Source organism: Mus musculus, chromosome 16 (genome assembly GCF_000001635.26).
Source record: "Mus musculus strain C57BL/6J chromosome 16, GRCm38.p6 C57BL/6J".
Taxonomy (NCBI): Eukaryota; Metazoa; Chordata; class Mammalia; order Rodentia; family Muridae; genus Mus; species Mus musculus.
In genome coordinates, this window is record NC_000082.6 from 36,071,602 (window position 1) to 36,093,010 (window position 21,409).

General features: G+C 43.4%; 1 protein-coding gene across 3 annotated transcripts; it reads left to right on the forward strand.

Annotated features, from left to right (window-relative positions):
- The first annotated feature begins 58 nt into the window (after positions 1–58).
- Positions 59–20,517, forward strand: Ccdc58 (coiled-coil domain containing 58). 3 transcript variants are annotated; one of them, NM_198645.2, is made up of 5 exons: positions 59–536; positions 11,090–11,215; positions 13,416–13,562; positions 18,300–18,359; positions 20,233–20,517. In NM_198645.2, exons 1-5 carry the CDS (start codon positions 486–488, stop codon positions 20,281–20,283), a joined length of 435 nt encoding a protein of 144 aa, NP_941047.1. In that variant the 5' UTR covers positions 59–485; the 3' UTR covers positions 20,284–20,517. The 3 variants fall into 3 exon arrangements, with proteins under 3 accessions (NP_941047.1, NP_001152893.1, NP_001152894.1); NM_001159422.1 differs by lacking the exon at positions 59–536 and adding an exon at positions 9,674–9,802; NM_001159421.1 differs by lacking the exon at positions 11,090–11,215.
- The last annotated feature ends 892 nt before the right edge of the window (positions 20,518–21,409 follow it).

Below are 21,409 nucleotides of genomic sequence, written 5' to 3' on the forward strand. Positions count from 1 at the left end.
GCGGGGCGTGCCGGCGTGACGCAGCGGGCGTGCGGGACGTGCGCGACGAGCGGAGGATGCGGCCAAACGCCCTGCCTGCCCGGGCATGATGAAGGCGGAGGAGGGAGGGCGATGTCTGCCAACTGCGAAGCGCTGAGTAGTGTTTTAGGACTGTGCAAGCGAGTCACACACGCGGAGGGACTCGGGACCAGGGCCCTATGGCGTCCGGGCTTCGGGAATGCCCGAAGGAAGCCTGCTTTCCACTTAGCTATGTTTTTAAAAACATCTAGTCATTCTCACCGCTTGCCCACCCTCACCTCCCCAAACGCCGTTAGTTTCTCGACGCTTCTTCGAGGGGCTCATCCCTCATTAGCAACCCGATGCTCTAGGCTTAGCGAGAGGAAAGGCAACCGCCCGGGCTCACGGTATTTGCTGTCAGGCAGCACCGCGGACACCTCTGCTCCACGGTGATTGGTCGGCTGCGGGGGTCCTCGTGTTCGTTCAATATGGCGGCGCCCAGTGGCAGTGTGAACTGTGAAGAGTTCGCCGAGTTCCAGGTGATGAGGTTTTCCACACGTGGCAAGCTTGTCCAGCCTTTTGTCCCCACGTCCCAGTCGGTGCTTTGGTCCGGGAAGGGAGGATAGACAAACTGTAGGAAAAGCAAGTTGCTCAGAGCTTTTTATAGGGGAGCCTTTGGAGGTCATGGGGGCTGGGGGTGGCCTTGGAAAGCGGAGGTGCTCAGCGTAGGAGGTGCCGGAGGCTCACCGGGTCATTCTGGAGCGGTCAGGCCGAGCTCTGAAGCTGTGGGTAGGGATAGTTAATAGTTCAGTAGTTCTCCGAACTTCATTCCCAGCTTCTACCAAAACTCCCCTACTTCTAAGTTGAGATTTTGTGGGAGAGAAAAAGTGAAAGAGACCTTGTGTACTTGATAAAGTATTTGGCATAGTGCCTTTTTATGTGTGTGGTGCGATACAATGAATATTTGGAAGCTTGGGGGAGGGTTAAGTCAAATACTTGGTCTGTGCTATCGCCTTCTTGATCCCGAGAGAAGGTGTAACACTTAAGTCAAATATGTGTCTTTTTTGGTACTAAAAATTTCAAAGGTTGAATAGTTAACCAAGAATTCAAGAATAACGATCCGGATGTTGATCAATTCACAATGATGGTTCTGCTATTAAATTAGAGTTGAAGCTAAACAAAAAAACAAAAAAACAAAAAAACATGACCTTTAAAAGTGTATTTTAAGTAGAGATAGTAAAATTTGTTAAACATGTCATTTCCCTATCTGTAGTAACCGTAATACTTTGAGTAGCTTGTAGGTAGTGGTATTCTTGAAGATAACCTCACCAAATTGATTTATTTGGTAAATAATTAGGCCAAAAGTATTTTTTTAACATTTATTTTTATGGGCATCGGTGTTTTGTGGGCATGTATTTCTGTGCACCACATCTGTGCATTAGCTGCAGAGGCCAAAAGAGGGCATTGTATCTCTTAGGACTGAAGTTACAAACTTTTGCAAGTTGCCATATGGGTGCTAGGAATTGAACCTGAGTCCTCTGCAAGAACAGACAGATACTCTTATCCACTGAACCATCATCTCTCCAGCCCCTTGGCCAAAAGACCTAATGAATCTGTGAGTTTAAAAAAAAAAAAAATCAAAAGATTTGTTTACCCAGAACCAGTCTTAGCATATGTTTTAATTTTGTAAATAGGCATTAATTTTTGTTCCCACTCCTTCACAGATAGAACCAGAACATACATGAAGGTACTGTAACAATGTAAAACATTACTATGGCATTTACATTTAGATGAATTTGGTAAAATTATGAAAAACATGGTTGACTGGAATTCTCACAAATTACTAAACAAAATTAATATTCTCAAGAGTTGTTAGATCACTTTGTATGTAGGTATCCTAACCAAGAAAACCAAACAAACCAACCAACCAACCAAACAAACAAACAAAAAAAAGGGTTTTTAAAGTCACTTGAAACAAATGAGTGCTTTTAAATATGCTGCATGCAAATTGAATGAAGTTCCGGACTTGTTTACTATTTGGAGGGTTATATTTTGCATATGATGCAGGGCACAGGTATTTACAAATGCTCCTCCTAGTTTCATGGACATATTCTTAAGGCAGACTTATGTCAACATCAAAATTGATCCTTTTATTTTCAAAAGTTTTCTCATGGGCTTTCCTATGCAATCCCTGTCACTTTCTGTCAAGTTCCAACTATTAGTAATTCTTAATGTTGTTTTCACACAACTATGTATTTTAAGCTTAAAAGGTTTTTAAAGAGTTTTGAACTTTTTGCATTCCCCTTCATTGTAGCATTCCCAGAAAACATCCTATTTCCAAAGCTAAATAGAATTTTTTAAAAAGTTTAAAATTGGATGCTTCAAATCTCATTTTAACATATAATCAACAATTTACTGGGTACATTTTTTATTTTTTGGTTTTTTGAGACAGGCTTTCTCTGTGTAGCCCTGGCTGTCCTGGAATACTCTCACTCTGTAGACCAGGCTGGCCTTGAACTCAGAAATTCTCCTGCCTCTGCCTCCCAAGTGCTGGGACTAAAGGCATATGCCACCACGCCCAGCTATTGGGTACATTTTTAGCCTGTTCATGCAGCCGTAACTAAATACTACAGTCCTAAGTGACTTAAACAGCAGAAATGTGGTTTCTTAAAGTCCTGGAAGCCAGAATTCCAAGATTAGGGTTGTGTTGGGGTTGGCTTCTGGTGAGGTCTTTTCCTGGCATGCAGGCTGTTTTCTCACTGTGTGTTCACACCTTTCCTCTGCAGTTGGAGCAATGTCACTCATATCTCTTCCTCTTCCAATGAGGACCCCAGTTGTGGCAGATTAGGGTTCCTGCCCTGCTGACCTCCATTTGTGTATCTGTTTGTGTATGTATGTATTTGACAAGATCTCACTATGTTGTGGAGGCTGGCCCCGGTAACCCTGGTTCAAGAAGTCCTGCCACTGCCTCTCAAGTAGCTGAAACTGTATTTTGGGTGCCTGGTTGTGACCTCCATTTAACTTTCATTCCCAAAAGCCTTGCCTACAAGGACTTGGGACTTTCCCATGCACTTCAGGGTGAACAGTTTGGTCACTACCAGTATCCTCCAGCTCCCAGGCTCTGGGAGATACTATGGTGGACAGGGTATGAGATGCGGAGCTTTAAGTGAGGATTTAAACATGAAGACGAACGACTCTGGAGCTAGTGTGGGAGAGCTCAAAAAGAAAGAAAATGAGGTCATAATTGAGTTGAGCCTTAGATAATACCAGTTGAATTCTAGGCAGAGTTAATTGCACACAGGCAAAATGTTTCCTGTACAGTCATGCATTGCTTAATAATGGGGATATATTCTGAGAAATGTCTTACAAGTGATTTTATGTTGTGCAAATATGAACAGTAATTAAACCTTATCTAGGTTTAAGCCAATCCCTGTCATGGCCTCATGATGCAATTGGGATGCAGTAAACAGGAGATCTATGAAGCTGCTCTAAGTAGAAGGAAAATATGCTAAAGTAATGATGGAAGGAATAGCATGATAAATACATAAACCAGTAACCGTCATTTATTACCATTGTCAGGTACACTCTGTACATGGTGATATCTGATACACTTCTGACTGTAAGCACAGTGTATTTTTTTATTACCAGCATTACAAAAACTTGAAAATTTTGACTCTTAGGGAAACACAGTCAAGGGCTGGTCAAGAAAAACACGTGCTGGGCATGGTAGCTCACAACTTTAATCTCAGCACTTAGGAGTCAAGGGCATGTGGGACTTGTGATTTTTGCAGCTTTAGGGTAAGTCTCATTAGTCACTTTTGTGTCCTCTTTTGAATTTAGAATCTAAGCTCTAAGGACTTGGCATGGCATGTGGGTATCCCTAGGCCGGGCAGTGGTGGTACATGCCTTTAACTGGGAGGCAGAGGCAGCTGTATCTCTGTGAATTCGAGGGCAGTCTGCTCTACATTGTAAGTTCTAGCGCAGCCAAGTTTATACACAGAGAAACCTGTCTTGGAAAACACAACCAAAATCTTAAAATGCCTAGACGAAGTCTTCCAAAAGCTTCTCTCCCAGCCCTGTCCATATCTAGCATGTATTTGAACTCTCTGCCCTGTTACTCCTAACTTTCCTCAGCACAAGCTCCTGTTTCCCATGCTTCCTCCCTGCGTCCGTCACTCACTTAGAAGTACCTTTCCCTTCTCCCCAGCTGAGACCCAGGTCATGTTTCTCTTGGACAGAATCAACTCACTATTTCTTTCCAGAGTGGGTTTCTGAATTTCTATTAGAAATATTTATTTGGGTGTACACAATTGATTTTGAGCTGACTTTACACTACCCAGCCTTTGTCCTAGGCCCTTCTGGAATTGACATAAGGGCTCGATGCTTCTTCCACTGTAAGGAAATGGGCCTGGTGAGAGATTTAGCCTTTTTTTTTGTAATCTACCTATGAAATTTAACAATAACTTATAATTCTCAACAATCCTGGAACAAGTGTGCATCAGTAGTTACTATCACTGTGTTTGTAAACATTTCTTTTAAAATTGTATTATTGTGTGGATGTGTGCATGGTGGGAGAGTAGAGGACACACATGTGGACTTATGTCTGGCCAGAGGACAATTTGAGGAGCTCATCCTGTCCTTCCAGCTTTATGTGGATTCCAGGATGGAATCAGTTCTAAGTTCTCTGTAACATGGAGCTTCACTTGCTTGGCTCTATACAGTTGAACTCCCTGTGGTGATAGAAATGCTCTGCATTTGTGCTGTATACCTGTACTAGTCACTGCTAACATGTAGCTCTTCAGCGTAAGTATGCTGTAGTAACTGGAGGTTTTACATTGAGAATTTCAGTTTAAATAACCTTGCAAGCTAGTGTCTGCTGTATCAGAAGCCCAGTTTTAGATCATAGGTTGGTAATCTGCTAGTACACAGGAGAGGGAGGGAATAGAGTGTTTGGCAGACCTCAGTTATAGATTCTGTGGGTAAGATTGCAAAAGCAGTGGCAGAGTTCGGGGCCAGCCAGATAGTTTAACAGGTAGAAGTACTTGCCGAACAAGCCTAATTACAACCTGAGTTTGATACCCAGAACTTGTATGCACTTGGAAAGAGAGACTCAAATCCACAGAGTTGTCCTCTGAGTACATGCATGCCATAGCACATGTGCATCCCCCCCACACACATTAATACAGATTTTAAAAAGTAGATTCATTGCCCAATTAGTACAGACGTTCCATTGCTCTGTAAAGACCTTAATAGGCCGGGCGGTGGTGGTGCATGCCTTTAATCCCAGCACTTGGGAGGCAGAGGCAGGCGGATTTCTGGGTTCAAGGCCAGCCTGGTCTACAAAGTGAGTTCCAGGACAGCCAGGGCTATACAGAGGAACCCTGTCTGAAAAAAAAAAAAAAAAAACCAAAAAAACAAAAACAAAAAAACAAAAAAGAAAACCCTTAATAGTGTGTTTATGATGTTTTATTGAGAGGATTTGTTTATCATGATTAAAGTTATAGCAGGTATTCAAACTCAAAAACTGGCTAAAGTTCAGCATCAGTGAAAGCCGAGCAAATTCGCCTGGATTGCTGTGTCAGGCCCCTCACTTGTCTATGCTAGGGTCCAGTCTACTCTCTAGGCAGCCGATTCAGAACACAAATCTGAACCATTCTTAGGGCATTTCACTCCTATTCTGTGCTTCTTAGAAAACATTAAAATCCTGTAACATATCCTACAATTCTGAGTCTTTCTCTCTCTCTTTTTTTTGGGGGGGGGGTGTTCAAGACAGGGTTTCTCTGTGTATCCCTGGCTGTCCTGGAACTCACTTTGTAGACCAGGCTGGCGTTGAACTCAGAAATCTTCCTGCCTCTGCCTCCCGAGTGCTGGGGTTAAAGGCGTGTACCACCACTGCCTGGCTGAGTCTCTTCTTATACTATGTTCATATTCAGTGGTCTAGTTATCAAGGACATCCTTGCAATTCCTGATTCTTAATGATATTGAACCTGAGGTAAATTCCCATGCCAATTCACAGTCCCCATACAGGGAAGGTTAGTGGGTATTAAAAATGCTACCAGGACAGGGTTACCTAAACACATTTGGTAGTGTGTTAACTGTACAAAAATATTTTGCTGTACAGTTTAAAAACAAATCTTTTAAGAAATATATTTGTTTACATGTGGTTACCTGTATGTATGTTTGTGCACTACCTACATGCCTAGTGCCCTCAGAGCCTAGAAGAGGGAGGGTGTGAGGTCCCCTGGAACTGGAGTTTCTGATGGTTGTGAGCCATTATGTAGATGCTGAGAATCAAATCTGGATCCTCTGGAAGAGCAGCCAATGCTTTTAACCACTGAGCTACCTCTAAAGTCTTAAAAACAAATCTCACAGTTTCACATTTCACTGTTTCTCCTTAAAAGGAATGAGTTTTACACAGGAGGTTAAATGCTTTATTGACAAGAAAAGACCACTCGGAACACACATTCATCATCATCCTCTTCCTCTGAGCTCTTCTTTTCTTGCTCTTTTCTGTCTTGATGATGTCCAGAGACTTTGTCTTGCTGCGCCCCTCTCCACCCGTGGGTTTTTACATTCTTCCCCCCATCTTCTCTGTGGTGCCTGAGCCTTGGTGTGACTGATAGAGATTTTAGGGCCAAGCAACCAATAGTCACTTCTCAGCACTTGGACCAGTTATGAATTTGCATTAACTGCCATCCATGCGAAAGAAGCCTCTGATGAAGACTGACAGCAGCACTGATCTGTGGGTACAAGCATACGTATTTCAGAAGCATCTTGACGACATGTCTGTTAGCAAACAACAGTAGTAGGTCTCCATAGGAGGGCCTATGACCTGTTCAGCATGGTTTCTTGATCAGGGTTACAACACCAAGCATGAATTCTTACTGTGGAGCAGGTCTCAAGTCCAATCAGAAAATAGTTTGTTATCTTCATCTGTCTTGCCACTGTTGCAGGAGTGGCTACTTAGCTCTAACCTGGCAGGTCATGATTGTAATTCATGGTGCCCACAGGACTTTTCTTCCCTAGGAGCCTCTTAGCACCTTTTGGTGGTAGGAAAGCTAGCCACCCGGGAGGATGCTTCTTGCTTAGTTTCATCTTGGTGTCTTTATGTCCTATGACCAAAGTGTATGGTGTCTTCAGCAATTGGATCTTACCTTGTAGTCTGGTGGGCAGTTATGAGTAATGACAGTCACTTGGATTGTTTTGGGGGCTCTAGGGTCTCACTGACTAGCAGCTTGTAGGGAGGTATTCCACACTTGATATTGGGGTTTTCATATAATGTGTGACTTATGGGAGGACCATTATCCACCCGTGCAGGACACCTCTTTTCCAACTTTTCAAAAAGCAAATGGTATTTTTAAAAGCTTACAAAGTGGATTTCCTTAGGGATTTTTTCTAATTCTTAGTTTGAGTTAACTCTCCCCTGTCTTCTCTGCCTGCCCTCTGGCCTGAGCCAGCCTGACCTCAGTCTGCTTCCCCACCCTCACTGTGGTCTACTGTCCCACCTCCCTTAACACTCTTTTTTTCCTTCTCCCTAATGTTCCCGTTGTAGCTTGCAGCACCACAGGCTAAACACTGCTGTAAGATTTGAAGCTAGGATCTGTATATGAGAGAGAACATCCGGTGTTTGTCAGAGACATTTCTTGATCTCCCTGCCCAAAATAGCCCTGAACCCCAACTTGATCACGGTCCACTCCATGGTACTAGCTTTCCCTTCCCCACAGTATTTCTCTATCAGCATCTGTTGTTTGAATGCCTTGTGAGTTAGTAAAAGGATACACTCTGCTTCTTATTAATACTGTTCAAAGAAGAAAGTTGCTAAGAGCTTTCATGGTCAAGGAAAACTATCCAAAAGGCACAACTGAAATCTGGCCTCAGAAGATAAGTTCACTGTGAACAGAGGAGAAAAAAGAATTGGAAGGAGATTTTTAAAGGGGGTGTGGGAAAAAGCAGTCATGTTGTAGGAAGCTAGGCTGGCTCCATCTTTCCCTCTCCTATCGATAGACTCTTGCTACAGAGCCCATGCTGGCCTCCAGCCCATGACTCTCCTGTCTCGGCCTTCTGAGTGCTCAGATCTTGTGCCACCACACCCAGATGTTTTCTTCCCTCTGACTCACCAAGTGCTACCATCACTTGTTTGGAATTTACTACTAGTGGACATTATATACCCTACATTATATGACATACTATTTAAAGTGGTAGTTGCTCAGGGAATATATTGAGATTTTCCCCTGAGTTATAGTTTGCAAAGAATACTATCAACAAAAATAAACAGAGGAAAAGGAGACAAGATAATGAGCTTTGTGCTGCTTGCCTGAGGTGTTTTCATTAAGTTTTATTTATTTGGGGAAGGGAATGCATGTGCGGTGTCTTCAGGTGAGAGGAGGTCTGAGGACAGCCTATGGGAGTGAGCTGGTTCTCCTACCATGTGGGTCTGGGGTGGAACTTAGCACAGCAGACTTGACAGCTTTCTTACAAGGCCTTGCCTGTGATTTATTCATCTAAATTATGAAATTGTGAAAGCTGCTCTGTTTCCACATTGGGGTCACGTGCAGGCCGTTAAAGTACTCAGCAGTTTAAGGGGAGCAGAGTGGTAGGAACAGAATTTAGCCCATGTGCTCTGATTGAATGGTTGCAGTTGGCAACACTTGACTACTCCACAGACAGAGAGTATAGAACTATTAAAAATGTCTTCAAGTAAACCAGGAGTGGCTTAGTGGTAGAGCATGCATGAGGACGTGGGTTTGATTCCTAGCACTGGGGTGTTCAGTGTTTTTGGTAACACAGGCAACATGTTTACTGTATGTCATTTTTAAAAATGTTACTTCATAAATATGTATAAAAGTAATAAGAAAGCTGGGTGTGGTGGCGCATACCTTTAGTCTCAGCACTTGGGAGGCAGAGGCAGGAAGATTTCTGAGTTCGAGGCCAGCCTGGTCTACAAAGTGAGTTCCAGGACAGCCAGGGCTATACAGAGAAACCCTGTCTCGGGGAAAAAAAAAACAAACAAAAAACAACAAAAAAAAAACCCAACCAACCAACCAACCAAAAAAAAAAGTAATAAGAAACCATGTTAAGCTGGGTGTGGTGGTGCACGCCTTTAATCCCAGCACTTGGGAGGCAGAGGCAGGCGAAATTTTTGAGTTCGAGGCCAGCCTGGTCTACAAAGTGAGTTCCAGGACAGCCAGGACTATACAGAGAAACCCTGTCTTGAAAAACCAAAAAAAAAAAAAAAAACATGTTACTATATTGCAGGTGGTTAGCTTTGGGTAATTAAATATTTTTTTCAAATTTTTCTATAGGGAGGGTAGGTATATGTGAGGGGTGCAGTAAAGAAACCACTGCAATGGCCACTCTGTGGTATGATTAAGAGGAAGGTTACTATTCTGAATGAGAGACAAAACAAAACAAAACTATCAGAGAGGGGGAGGGGGAGAGACAGACTGACAGAGACAGAGCATGAGAGCATAGCTGGGAGGTGGGACAGGTAAGGAGAGGGGAGCAGGGAGGGAGGGAATTAGTTTAAAGGAGGATGAGTAGCTGGGGGGATGGAAAGGCCAGACTCTAACATGGACTTTTAGATGTATACCAAGAATGTATGAGTGGGGGCCAAGGGAGCCTGGAGACTACTGATGGGCTTTCACATACATGTCCCTTCTGCCAGCGGCAAGAGAAATGAGTCCTTTGGGCAGATGGAAACCCGTTTCACAAGGTTCTGGAGAATGCTGTCTTTTTAACCACCAGACATCCTTGTGTAGCATAGCTGGAGCTCATTTCTAGCTACATGGACAGCACTGATGCTAATGTAAGGAATGTTTGTAACAAATTGGGGGGAGGGGGGGCGGGGATGGAAGTATTGCTTCCAGTCTTGAGTTTAATTTGACAAAGGAAAAGAAGGGAGTGATATGTTGAGGGAGACAATCAAGTAAAGTTTATTAAGGTCAGCCGGGCGTGGTGGCGCACGCCTTTAATCCCAGCACTCGGGAGGCAGAGGCAGGCGGATTTCTGAGTTCGAGGCCAGCCTGGTCTACAAAGTGAGTTCCAGGACAGCCAGGGCTATACAGAGAAACCCTGCCCCGGAAAAAAAAAAAAAAAAAAAAAAAAGTTTATTAAGGTCAAAAAGGTAATTGGATGTTTATAGTGTAATGTGATTGTTCTCTCAACGGCTTTTCAGCGACCCAGGTGTGTTTTGTGGGGAAAGGGGTACTATAGGAGGTGTTACAGTTTTAAGAACATATTTTAAAAAAGGGAAGTGTATATGTGTTAGAAACTCAGCCCAGAGTTCTTGTTACCTGAGGACAGTGCAGCTCGTCCCTTCTCTAGCGAGCACTGAGGAAGGAGAGCTGCCTCACAGGGTGGGGAGCGTCTGTGCTGTGCAGTGTGCTCTGAGCTCCTTGTCCTTTCCTCCCTTGGGGTGCATCTCTGGGGATGGAACTGAGGGCCTCACAGGAGGTAGGCAAGTGCACCGCTACTGAGCCACATCTCCAGCCACTCGGCAACATAAATAACGTTTGGTATTGTTTTTCTTTAGATTTCGTTTGTGTGAGTTGGAGACTTTGAAGGACAGCCAAGCCTTGAGAAATGTGAGCCAGGGTTACTAAAGAAAAGCTAGAGCTAACTCCTACCTGCTTAATGAACAAAAAGGCCAAAGTATGGGTTTCTCTCTAGTAGCAAATACATTCTGTTTTTAATCACAGAAGTATCTACAGTCATAGTAGAAAGTCAGAGATCTGCAAGGTAAGGCTAGCAGTGGGCAGCTTTACATCTAAGCTGACCAGCCCTGCCCACGTGTGCCCTTGCCCCACATTTGCAAAGTTAGGTTAGAGCAGGGCACCGGTGGTTGTGGAGAGTGTGTGGTGTTCAGGTTGGAAAGTCCTCTCTGGCTATGAGCTGGGTGGAAGGTGCCAGAATCACTGTTACATATCGAACCCGCCATCATTGTGATAAAGACAGAGGTTTTGATTGTTTCCTCTTCTGTAAAAGGGTTGTAAAATATCCGATTTTTTTTCTCCTTTTGCTTAAATATTTAACTTATCACTTAACATTTCATTGAGATTATCTTCTTCTGTTCTTTTATTTTAAATATATATAGGAATTACTCAAGGTGATGAGGACAATTGATGACAGAATAGTACATGAATTAAACACTACGGTTCCAACAGCTTCCTTTGCAGGGAAAATCGATGCCAGCCAAACCTGTAAACAGCTGTATGAGTCTGTAAGTTCATCTCTTGAGTCTCCCTTTGGTGTTTCTTTATACCTTTCTTTGCAGGTATAATGAGAAATTTGTTGACTTACATCTACACTGTGAGAAACTCATGACATCTTGAGTACACCGGAAGGTGGGAGCACACTGATCTTAATATGGTTTCTACAGCTCCAGACATTGTATAGTGTGCACACAAACCTGTGAGAGATTTTTGTGAGAATGGGGGCAGCAGTGGCCTGGCCTATGTGCTCAGGGCCTTCTGCTTAAATACACAGTGTGTGTGGGATGAGCACGGGACCATGAAACACCCCAGGCAGTAAGTAGCAAGAGTGAGGACCTCAGTGGATCAATCCTAAGAGGCCACGCAGATAATGGCACGAGGAGTGGAAGCCTTGCAAGCCTTTTATGTTTTGTTGTTTCCATCATCAGGGAGGTGAGAGGAGGTATGTGCCAGAAAGGGAAGAGAGAGAAAACTGCAGGTATTAGTAAAACCCCTTCCTGAGGCTTTGGCGTCTCTGGTGTGGAATTGGAATCGCTCCTTACCTGCTCCTCCTCTTTTGAATTTGCCAAAGCAGAAGGAAATGGTGCGGCTGTGCTGTGCCTCACAGCTGCCCCTCCATGTTGGAAGTTAAAGCTCAAATGGCACCTGCTTTTTTATACTCACCCACCACAGAGTTACTGTGCAGATTTCTAGTGGAAAGCAGTCATTCTGTGGAGAAGCTTACTCATATCAAACTCAGAACACCACCTGCTGGCATCTTAGTTCTGATTTTCCTAGTTAAAGTCTGTCATTCTATTGAGCAATCAGGTAAATAACTGGCTTTAGAAAATGAGAAGGTGTGATGTTTTCATGATTTAGTCATGGTGAGTGTGTGGGGGGGGTCTCCAAATCGTAATGTACTGTGGGATGTTTGATCGTACGTTTATGTTTTCAGGTATGTCTGACTAAAGAACTAGAAATGTATGGTCACTCTGTGTTGCTCTCCTCCTTGCTACCTGTATGCTCTCTGCTATTCAGTTTTTCCCATTTCCAGTCTCTGTTAGCATAGGGGTTGAGGGTATCATGTTTAGCAATATGGATTCCAGGACCAGATCACATCTCACATCTGCTGCTTCCTAGGTTGCTGACTGAGCATTTTGTATAACCTCAGTTTCATAGTGTTGTAGAGGATTAGTGGACTGAGAAAGTGTTTTGTGTATTTTAATATGCTTGCCTGAGTGGTCATTATTCTATTTCAAGTAACTTTGTTCTAGAGACTGGGTCTGTGAGGCGCTCAGCCAGTAAGAACCACTAAGACCTCTTCTTGAGTGTCGTCTCCTTTGAGGAGTCCAGAACATCCAAAGCTACTTATAGTTGATGAAGACATATTTGCATTCCCTAATGGTGACATTTGTTCATAGGAAAGAATATGAGAGCTAAAGCATACATTTAGAAAGTTGACCTTGGAAGGCTTCTCATAATAAAAATTAAATAATTTCACTGAGATCTCCCCAGGTGTGATTGGAAGAGGAGCTTGAACCATGACCATTATACCTTGCCTACTCAGGACAGATGGAGAAAGCTGTCTTACTCAGGACAGATGGAGAAAGCTGTCTTGCTGGATGTGTCACTCTGAGAAGGGTTATGAGAACCACTCTGTCAGTTACCCTTGCAGTCAGCATACACAGTACAGCTGCTAAGCTCTGCCTCAGCTTCTCTTTGTCAATACTTTAAATATTTGAAAAGGCCTAGGATTGCATAGTTAAATATAATATTCTTTATATTTCTTTATGTAACTAAGATATTTTCTACATCTCTTTGTTCACAATATCTTTCCCTTGTTAGCAACATGAGCCTGAAACCAACTAGGAAAGACAAAAAAGGAGAGATTGCAGTAAGCAATAGGAAGGGTCCACGTGAGGTAGAGGAGTGCGTGCAGGGGGAGGTGAGGAGAGCAAGGATGGGCAGGAGACCGCAGGGCAAGGCCGCCTGGGTACTGTGGGAGGGGAAGCAGGGCCCGGATTGTGGGAGGAGGCAGGCTGGCCTCGTCCTCGGCTCCTTCTGAGGCTTTCCCTCCTAGCTGATTTAGGCAATCCAGCCAACAGCTTTCTCTTGCAGAGATTTGTTTTAAAAATTATTACATTCCTGAAGTCTCATTTTTTTTCTAATACTAAAATGTAACAAATTAATGTGATTTCTGTCCCTCTTTTCATTCTTTTGCCCTTTTAGTTGATGGCAGCTCATGTCAGTAGGGACAGAGTTATAAAGAACTGTATAGCCCAGACCTCAGCAGTAGTAAAAAGTCTCCGAGAAGAGAGAGAAAAGAACCTGGATGACTTAACGTTATTAAAGCGACTTAGAAAAGAACAGACAAAGGTAAGCTGAGTAGACCTTACATTTCTAACCAAAGGCCCCAGATACAACCTTCAAAATGGAGTTTTAATACGTACAGTTTCAAGTAAGTTATGGTTATTACTTTTAAAAAGTGATCAGGACATGGTTGGGAGGATGAATCAGTGGATAAATTGTTTGCTATGAAGTATGAGGACTGAAGTTTGGATCTTGAGAAGCCATTGGAAAAATTGGGTGGTTGGGTCTGGAGAGATGGCTGGCTCAGTGGTTTAGGATGCTGGCTGCTCTTCCAGAGGATCTTGGTTTGATTCCTCGCATCCAAATGGAGGCTCACAACTGCTGTAACTCCAGTGCTAGATGATCTGATCTCCCTTGCTGGCCTCTGTCAAACAAACACAAGAAACAAATAAACATACCAAACAAATAAGTTAAACCAACAGCAGTAACAACAACAAAAATCCTGGGTGCCTTATCAGCCACCTGTAATCACAGCACTCCAGAGGCAGACAGGAGATCCCTGGGCAAGCTGGCTAGCTAGACACGCCAGAATTGGCTAGTACCAGGGTCAGCCTCAGTAAAGTAAATACAGTGGAGTGTGGTGTAGAAAAGACACGACATAAACGTCAGGCCTCCATTCACATGTGTGCACACACAGACACACACACACAGACACGCACACACAGACACGCACACACACAGACACACACATACAGACACATACACACACAGAGACACAGAGAGAGAGATGGCCAGAAGAGTAATGTCTTGTCATCAGGTGGGCTTTTACATAACACTTAGATGTGGTATAGTAAATGAATGCATATTTCATAAACAAGTGCAGTATAAGAGCTTGGGGAAATTAACATGGAGTTGTGTTTTATTTCTTTTCCTGTGATATTTTCTAGTGTTTAAGATAAACATCAGTACTGGCCAACATCACATCAGAAGCTCTTTGGAAAACATGTCTGCTTACTTGAAACATTTCTTCATGGATTTGTGTATTGAAAATATTTACCCCTTTCATTGTATAGCAATCTGCTGAAATATATAGATTCCTTAAGTTCTAGTTATTGCCCTCTTCAGCCATAAAGACATAGTACTGGTTGAATATATAGTTAGATAGTCTCAACACCTCAGGGTAATGTCCACCCTACTCTGCAGGCATTGTGGGGTTTTGTATAACTTTTCTACACTTAATAGCATCTCTGCAGTGTTGTTACTTAAGAAAATATTGTGGACCAGCTAAGTGGCAGATAAGTATTCCTGCTGCCAAGAAGACCTGAGTTTGATCTCAAATCCACATGGTGGAAGATGAGATCTAATTCCCGTAAGTCATCTTTTGACCTCCACACCCGCTCACACACACACTAAATTCATTATACACGTAATTTATAAGTCATGTGCTCACTCGGGGATATGTGAAAGAAGCTTTTCCTCCTGTAATACAGTTAATGAGGCAGAGTCACTGCTGGGGTCCTTATTTGTGCCTTACAAGAAAACAGTTGTGCTTTGGCGTTCTGGGTCCTCGGCCCACAGATCTCAGCTCCCACATGTGAATAGCACAGTATTTGCATTTTACTTCTTTCCCCAGACTCCGAGTCACCTGCAGTTGCTGAGCGCAGCTAACATAAGTATCTGTGTTTGGTACATGTGAAGTTTTCATCCCAAATATTTTTGATCCCCATTTGTTTAAATTCATAGATCATATAGAGGGCTGGCTACATTTTGTTCCATATAATACATTGCCATCTTTTTTTAGGGAACTTTGAGGTATCATTTTAATTTTGTCTAATTTCAAACGTTAAGAGAAAAGCTGCAAAGCAGTGTAAAGCTCTCCCACGCAGAGCTCCCCGTGGTTCCTTGTTTCCCTGCTTCAGTCTCTTCATCTCCCTCCTTTCCCTCTCTCCTGAATACACAGGCTGCTCTTCTCTAGAATGATTTCGAGCACTTGTATCCTTTTACCCTTAAATTTATAATTTCTTGTTTTTCCGTGTATTTGTGTGTGTGTGTGTGTGTGTGTGTGTGTGTGTGTGTGTGTGTGTGTAGGTCAGAGGACCACTTGGAGGAGCTGGTTCTATTTTCTTCCAACACAGGAGTTCCTGGGATTCAACTCAGGTCATCAGATCAATCAATATTGTTGTCTGTTTCAGATAGCACAGTGGGCTTGTGTGTCAGATGACTGGAAAGGCAATGTAAGTAAGTAGTGTGGAGCTTGGGGTTTGTTTAGCAGGTGTAACCAGATGCACAGGGTCACACAGCAAGTAGGCAGGGCTACTGTGCTTTCTCAGCTGTTCTGCTAACTCAGTGACTCCCTGGATGCAGCCTCAACCCGGTGTTTATGTCTCTCTCCGTGAGTACTGCTTAGGTCTCTGCTGCATACTTGTTTATTCACCGGGCAGTGACGGAGTCTCCAGGTGGTGAACATGTTTAAATAGGCCTTGTTCTTCCCCGTGATGTTCAGGGTTGTTTGTAGGTTAGTTTGTACAACTGGTCAGGGTCTAAGTAGCTCCGAGCTTTCTATTTCTTGAGAGCATGACTGCAACCCTGTCCTTCACTATGAGGAAAGGCCATCCTTTCCAGCTAATCCACTAGCTTCACTAGTGATGGAGGGAAGACAGGCTGTGCTGTCCGGATCAGCCCAGTGGATCCTAACCAGCGATGGTGTGAGCAGTGCAGCAGCCATGTTACCCTTACTTCCTGGATTTGTTACCAATGTTGACGGGGTGTGAGGCAGAACTGCTAAGTCATACTGAAAAGTCAGAGTTGGCTACCATTGCTAGTGAGGTGCAGAGTCCAGGAGAGCCCTGGTATTGGGAGTGATTATGTCTCTGTTTGCTCAGCCCTCATATCTGCCCCTTGCCCTTAGTGCCTGGAAGGCACAGCCACATGGACTGCAGGGAGGGGCATCGGAAGGAAGCAGAGAGCAATGTAAGGCTTGCTTCGCAGCCAGCGAGGGCAGCTGACTGTGCTGTAGCAGAGGAGGAAATACTACAGCTGTTTATCTTCCAAGTGAGGTTATGGAATCTGAAAGAGTCCTTCAATGTTCCAGGCCTTCCTCATTCACTGAGGATGCAGGGACTTGAAGTGGTAGCTCTGAAGTCACAAGTTAGGAAGTGGCTAGGCATTTTAATAACTTAATTGTCAAGCATACCATCTTCAATCTCACCCTCCACAAACTTTGTACAACCTACTCTAGCCATTTATATGTTAGGGCTCTGGTTTTTGTTTTTTGTTTTTTTTTAATAGTTTCTATTTGGAAAATTCCAGGCATTTTATTTCTTACTATATAAAATCCTTTTTATCTAAAACATATTCATTCTCACCCCACCCCTTTTCAAATATGAGCTAGCTTATTCTGGAGCCAAATGTGAGTGACCGTGGCCTGGAAACACCAAACTAGATCACCCCAAGCTCCATGCTTCACGGAAGCATTTTCATAGAGGTTTTATAGTAAGAGAACAAAGTAAGTTCTTTCTAACCTTTCTTATCAAAAATTATCTCATATTTTCCACCTCTTTCTTACCTACTTACTGTTTTTGTTTCTTTAAATGAGAACTGAATTAAAATTATATATATAAGGCACAATGTAGCAAAATAAGACTGTACTCTATTGGTATCAATTTTCTGTTTTTCTTTTTTTCTGTCTGTTGCAAGTCTTAAACAAACTTCTTAACATCTTTGATTTTTATACCTCACTGCTCCAGGGGCAGAGGTCACACAAAATTGAGAATTAGAGACATTTTATATCCCGACAAACACCTACAGAGATGTCAGTGACCTTTAGTAGTTGGTGTTTTGTCGACAAGAGAAGGCAGAAGAGAGCTGAAAAGGCTTGCTTGCCTTCATGCTAACCTGTAACCACAGTGTCAGGCACAGAAGGTGTTTCCGCCTTGATCAACAGTAGGCACATGGGAGGCCTGCTTTCCTTGGGTACATCCTCGCTTCCTCCAGCACAGGTCTTAACATTCCCCATGTGGAACACCATTGATTTGGGTTCTTGAATTATCTAGCAGGAATTGGCTGGGGAAAGCTCCACTAGGAGTCCCAGGCAGGCCAGTGTCCCCTGGGTGAGGCTTCCGGGTGGAATAACATCCTAACGGGGAGGCAGTCAGCTGGCAGTTCCGGTGAGCTTTCTCTCCGTGGATGAGCTTCCTGTAGCTGAACTTCTGGCCTCCTTCCCTTGGAGGCGTGTTTCTGTCTGATAGAAGCAGTGGTGATGTCCATTAGAAATGCCGTGCTTCCTAGTTTTCAGGGAAATTTTATTCTTGAGCTGGTTTGCTGCTCTTTTCCTCCCTGTCACAGAGTGAGTAGGGCCAGCTCATCCCTAGACACAGGGCCTTGGAGGACGCCTTGAGACAGGCATGCTTGGGTCTGAATTGTGGAGGGACAGTGCTTCCAGGGCCAGTGTCTCAGAGAGCTCAAACAAAAATGACAGCTTACTAATTAATGCACATTACATATGCTTTGTAAAAATTGATTTTCTCTTTATGTTGTATATGAGTACATATGGGGGGTGGGGTATGGTCTTCTGCGCTGGTGTACGTGAGGCCAGAGGTTATGTCGGGATGTCTTCCTCAATCACTTCTCCAGCTTATTTTTTGAGGCAGGGTCTCACTCATGTGGGAGCTTGCAGTGTTAGCTAAATTGGCTGGCCAGCAGGTCCCCAGGATCTGCCTGTATCTACCCTATCACCATTCCTCCAGCACTGGGTGCTATAGTTTTAACTCTTTACAGTTCAGAATTCCTATTTTTCTCTTGCAGTTGAAATGGATGCAGTCAGAACTAAATGTCGAAGAAGTGGTAAATGACAGGAGCTGGAAGGTAGGAAATAATGTTGATTTTTATAGAGAAATAGGAGAAAAACTGAACAAGCAGGAGACAACCAGGGGAGGGCAGTGCAGGCAGGCTCTGAGAACAAAGAACCCCAGCAACGCTGAGGGTGTGAGTGCTGTTAACTTCAGAGGATCTGTGACCTACAGAGGGGGGTTAGATACGTTCTTTGTATCTCCTAACACTAACTGTATATGGTTAACATTCAGAGTTTTTACTGTAGTAAAGAGAACTTTCAAAGAGGTTATTTGTTAAACTTAGCCTTTTGTGTAGTTACTTTTCATAAAAACAAAGTTGCCAGCATTATTCTGCAATTGTGTCGGTTAATATTCATGGAGTCTCATTGAATGCAGTTACACAGGGAACACTAAGGAGAAGGAAAGAGCAGGCAGACTTAGCTCCCCCACTCTCCTCTAGGTCTCATTAGGGTTAAATATTAGCCGCTGGGCACTGACTGACTTCTGGCATTTAATAATTGCTTATCTCGTCAGGAGCTTTGGTTGCAGAAATAATTTTGTTTCACAATGTTCACAAACAAGGAAGAAAGAGAAAGAAAAGAAATAAAAGCAAAGCAAAGCAGTCGTTAAGCAGAGCGATGCTGGTGTCTTGCTGTGTGACCTTCCAGATTTCATATGCATGGCCAGGCTTGTTAACTGTTTTTAAAGTCGTGAGTGAAATCATCCTCTACCTACTTGTAGTCACCTTTTTTTTTACTGTGTCATTAAATTTAAAAAGACTCACAGCATGCGAAGACATGACCAAATTACAGACTATAAATTGAGTGTCTTATGGCATTTCTTTATCCTGTCTTCCTGGCCAAAATGTAGCCTGAACTTGTCCTTCTATCAGCTTGAGGGCTGTGCTCCTTGGAAGGTTTGGCAATGATTGTATATTCATACATTCTCTGAAGAAGATAATTTACTCTGGGGCTGATGTGAAAGGGGTGTGGTGAATGTCTGGCTTTCGAGAGGCTGTCCAGAGGATTTTGGAACACGCCAAGTGTGATAGAGTGGAACCTTTTGGATGTGATATCCAGGTGCTCTTCAGTATGCTGGGATTACATCCCAGGAGACCCAAGTGTTCTCAGGACACTTAGCAGTGGGCTGCGCTTAGGCATCAAGAGAGTATTATTCTATCATTAGCCCACAGAAAAGTCAAAACTTAGCCAGGCATGGTGGCCCATAACTCAGGAGGCTACAGCAGGAGGATTGTGAGTTTCAGGCCAAGCCAAACAAATAGCAAGTTCAAGGCCAGTATAAACCACAAAGCAAGACCCTGCCTCAAAATGCAAATTCAAACCATTGACGGGTGTGCAGTGAGCATCTGCCTCTGCTGTGAGGTCTTCCGCTTGGAGGGAGGGATGTGCTTTCACGTGCCGGCGGCTTGCTCCTTGTATTGAGTTTCCTTTGTCACAGAAGTATGATGAATGTGTATGTGTTCTTTAACGCACATCAGAAGTCTTCTCACATAAGAATGTTAATCGCTTCCTTATCCTTTTTACACCGTTGACCCCTCTGAATTCTTCTACCAAGAACTTTCTGTAACTAGCCCCATTTAGTCTAAAGGCTTTCTCGACATTTCTGAGATGTTGTTTCAAATTTTTGGAAGCAAGGTGATCAAAACAAGAAATACACAAATACACATAATTTAGCAGAAGACAGGTCCAGCCAGCAAATGGGTGCTGACATTGTCTACTGAATGTTACCAAGGTATACATTATGCTTAATTTGGTGTGCTAAAGAGACTTACTGTTTCCGAACCCTACATCATGGTAACATACTCCAATTCTGTTGATCTGAATTTATATCCAGGCTGATTTATACAGGATATCTGGGTGACTTTTGTTTCTGTTTGAATATCTTAGGTGTTTAATGAACGCTGCCGAGTTCACTTCAAGCCTCCAAAGAATGAGTAGAGAGAGAGTTTTTTTAAGACTCGGTCATCTCATCGCCTGGGCATGACAGATGTCAGCAGGGCCAGGTTCTGAGGGTGGTCTCTGAGCCAGCAGGCTGAGACCTTTGGTTGGTTCAGCCCCATTCAGCCAAGACCTCAAGTCTAATTCTCATAATTATAAAATAATCAATTGCTATTTTATACTGATTCTGTAAAAAATGTTTTGTAACTATTAAAATAATTTTCTGACTCTGTGTACATATTTATTTGGTGACTTTACAAGTTGAGAGTTTGTACAGAGTTTCTATGTCATTATGCCTGCCTGAGTTTATTGGCATGGGTGGGGCTATAGATTAGTTTCTCTTTTGTCATTGTGGGTTTATTTTAAAGGAGCAGAATCGGACTAGAGAGACGATCAGTGGTTAAGAGCACTGGCTGCTCTTCCAGAGGACAGGTTCCATCCCTACACCCATAGGGCAGCTCACAACTGTCTATATCTCTAGCCCCAGGGGATCTGATGCCCTCTTCTGGCCTTCATAGGCACCAGGCACATATGTGATACACAGACATACATTTAGGCAAAATACCTGTACTTGTAAAATAAAAATAGACAGAGGAAAAAAAATGACAAAATCAAGCTGGATTCCATCCAAACAAACACAGTTTTTCTTCTTCAGGCTGGGCGTGGTGGCTCGTGCCTGCAGTCCAATGCCTTGGGAAGCTGATGTGGGAGCATTACAAGTCTGAGACCGTCTGGGGCTGTATAGTAAGGACCTGTCTCACAGCCAGGCTGCAGTGGTGCACGTGTTCAATCTCAGCTCTTGGGAGGCAGAGGCAGGTGGAGCTCTTGAGTTTGAGGCCAGCCATAATGAGTTCCAGGACAGCCAGGACTACACAGAGAAACCCTGTCTCAAAAAAACATTTGTCTTGTTTTTACATATAAAATAATTTGGGTTGGGGTTAGTGATGTTTCCTAGACAGTTTTCCATGGACATAGAGAAGTGTAAGCTCTAGAAAAGGAAGGGGGTAAATGACTAAAACAAGAGCCCTATTGGATTTGAGAATTTTCAGCAGTGAAGAGAAGTACTTTGTACTGGGTACTGGCTATCTGTGGCCATAGAACAGACCATCCCAGGTTAACTGCTTGG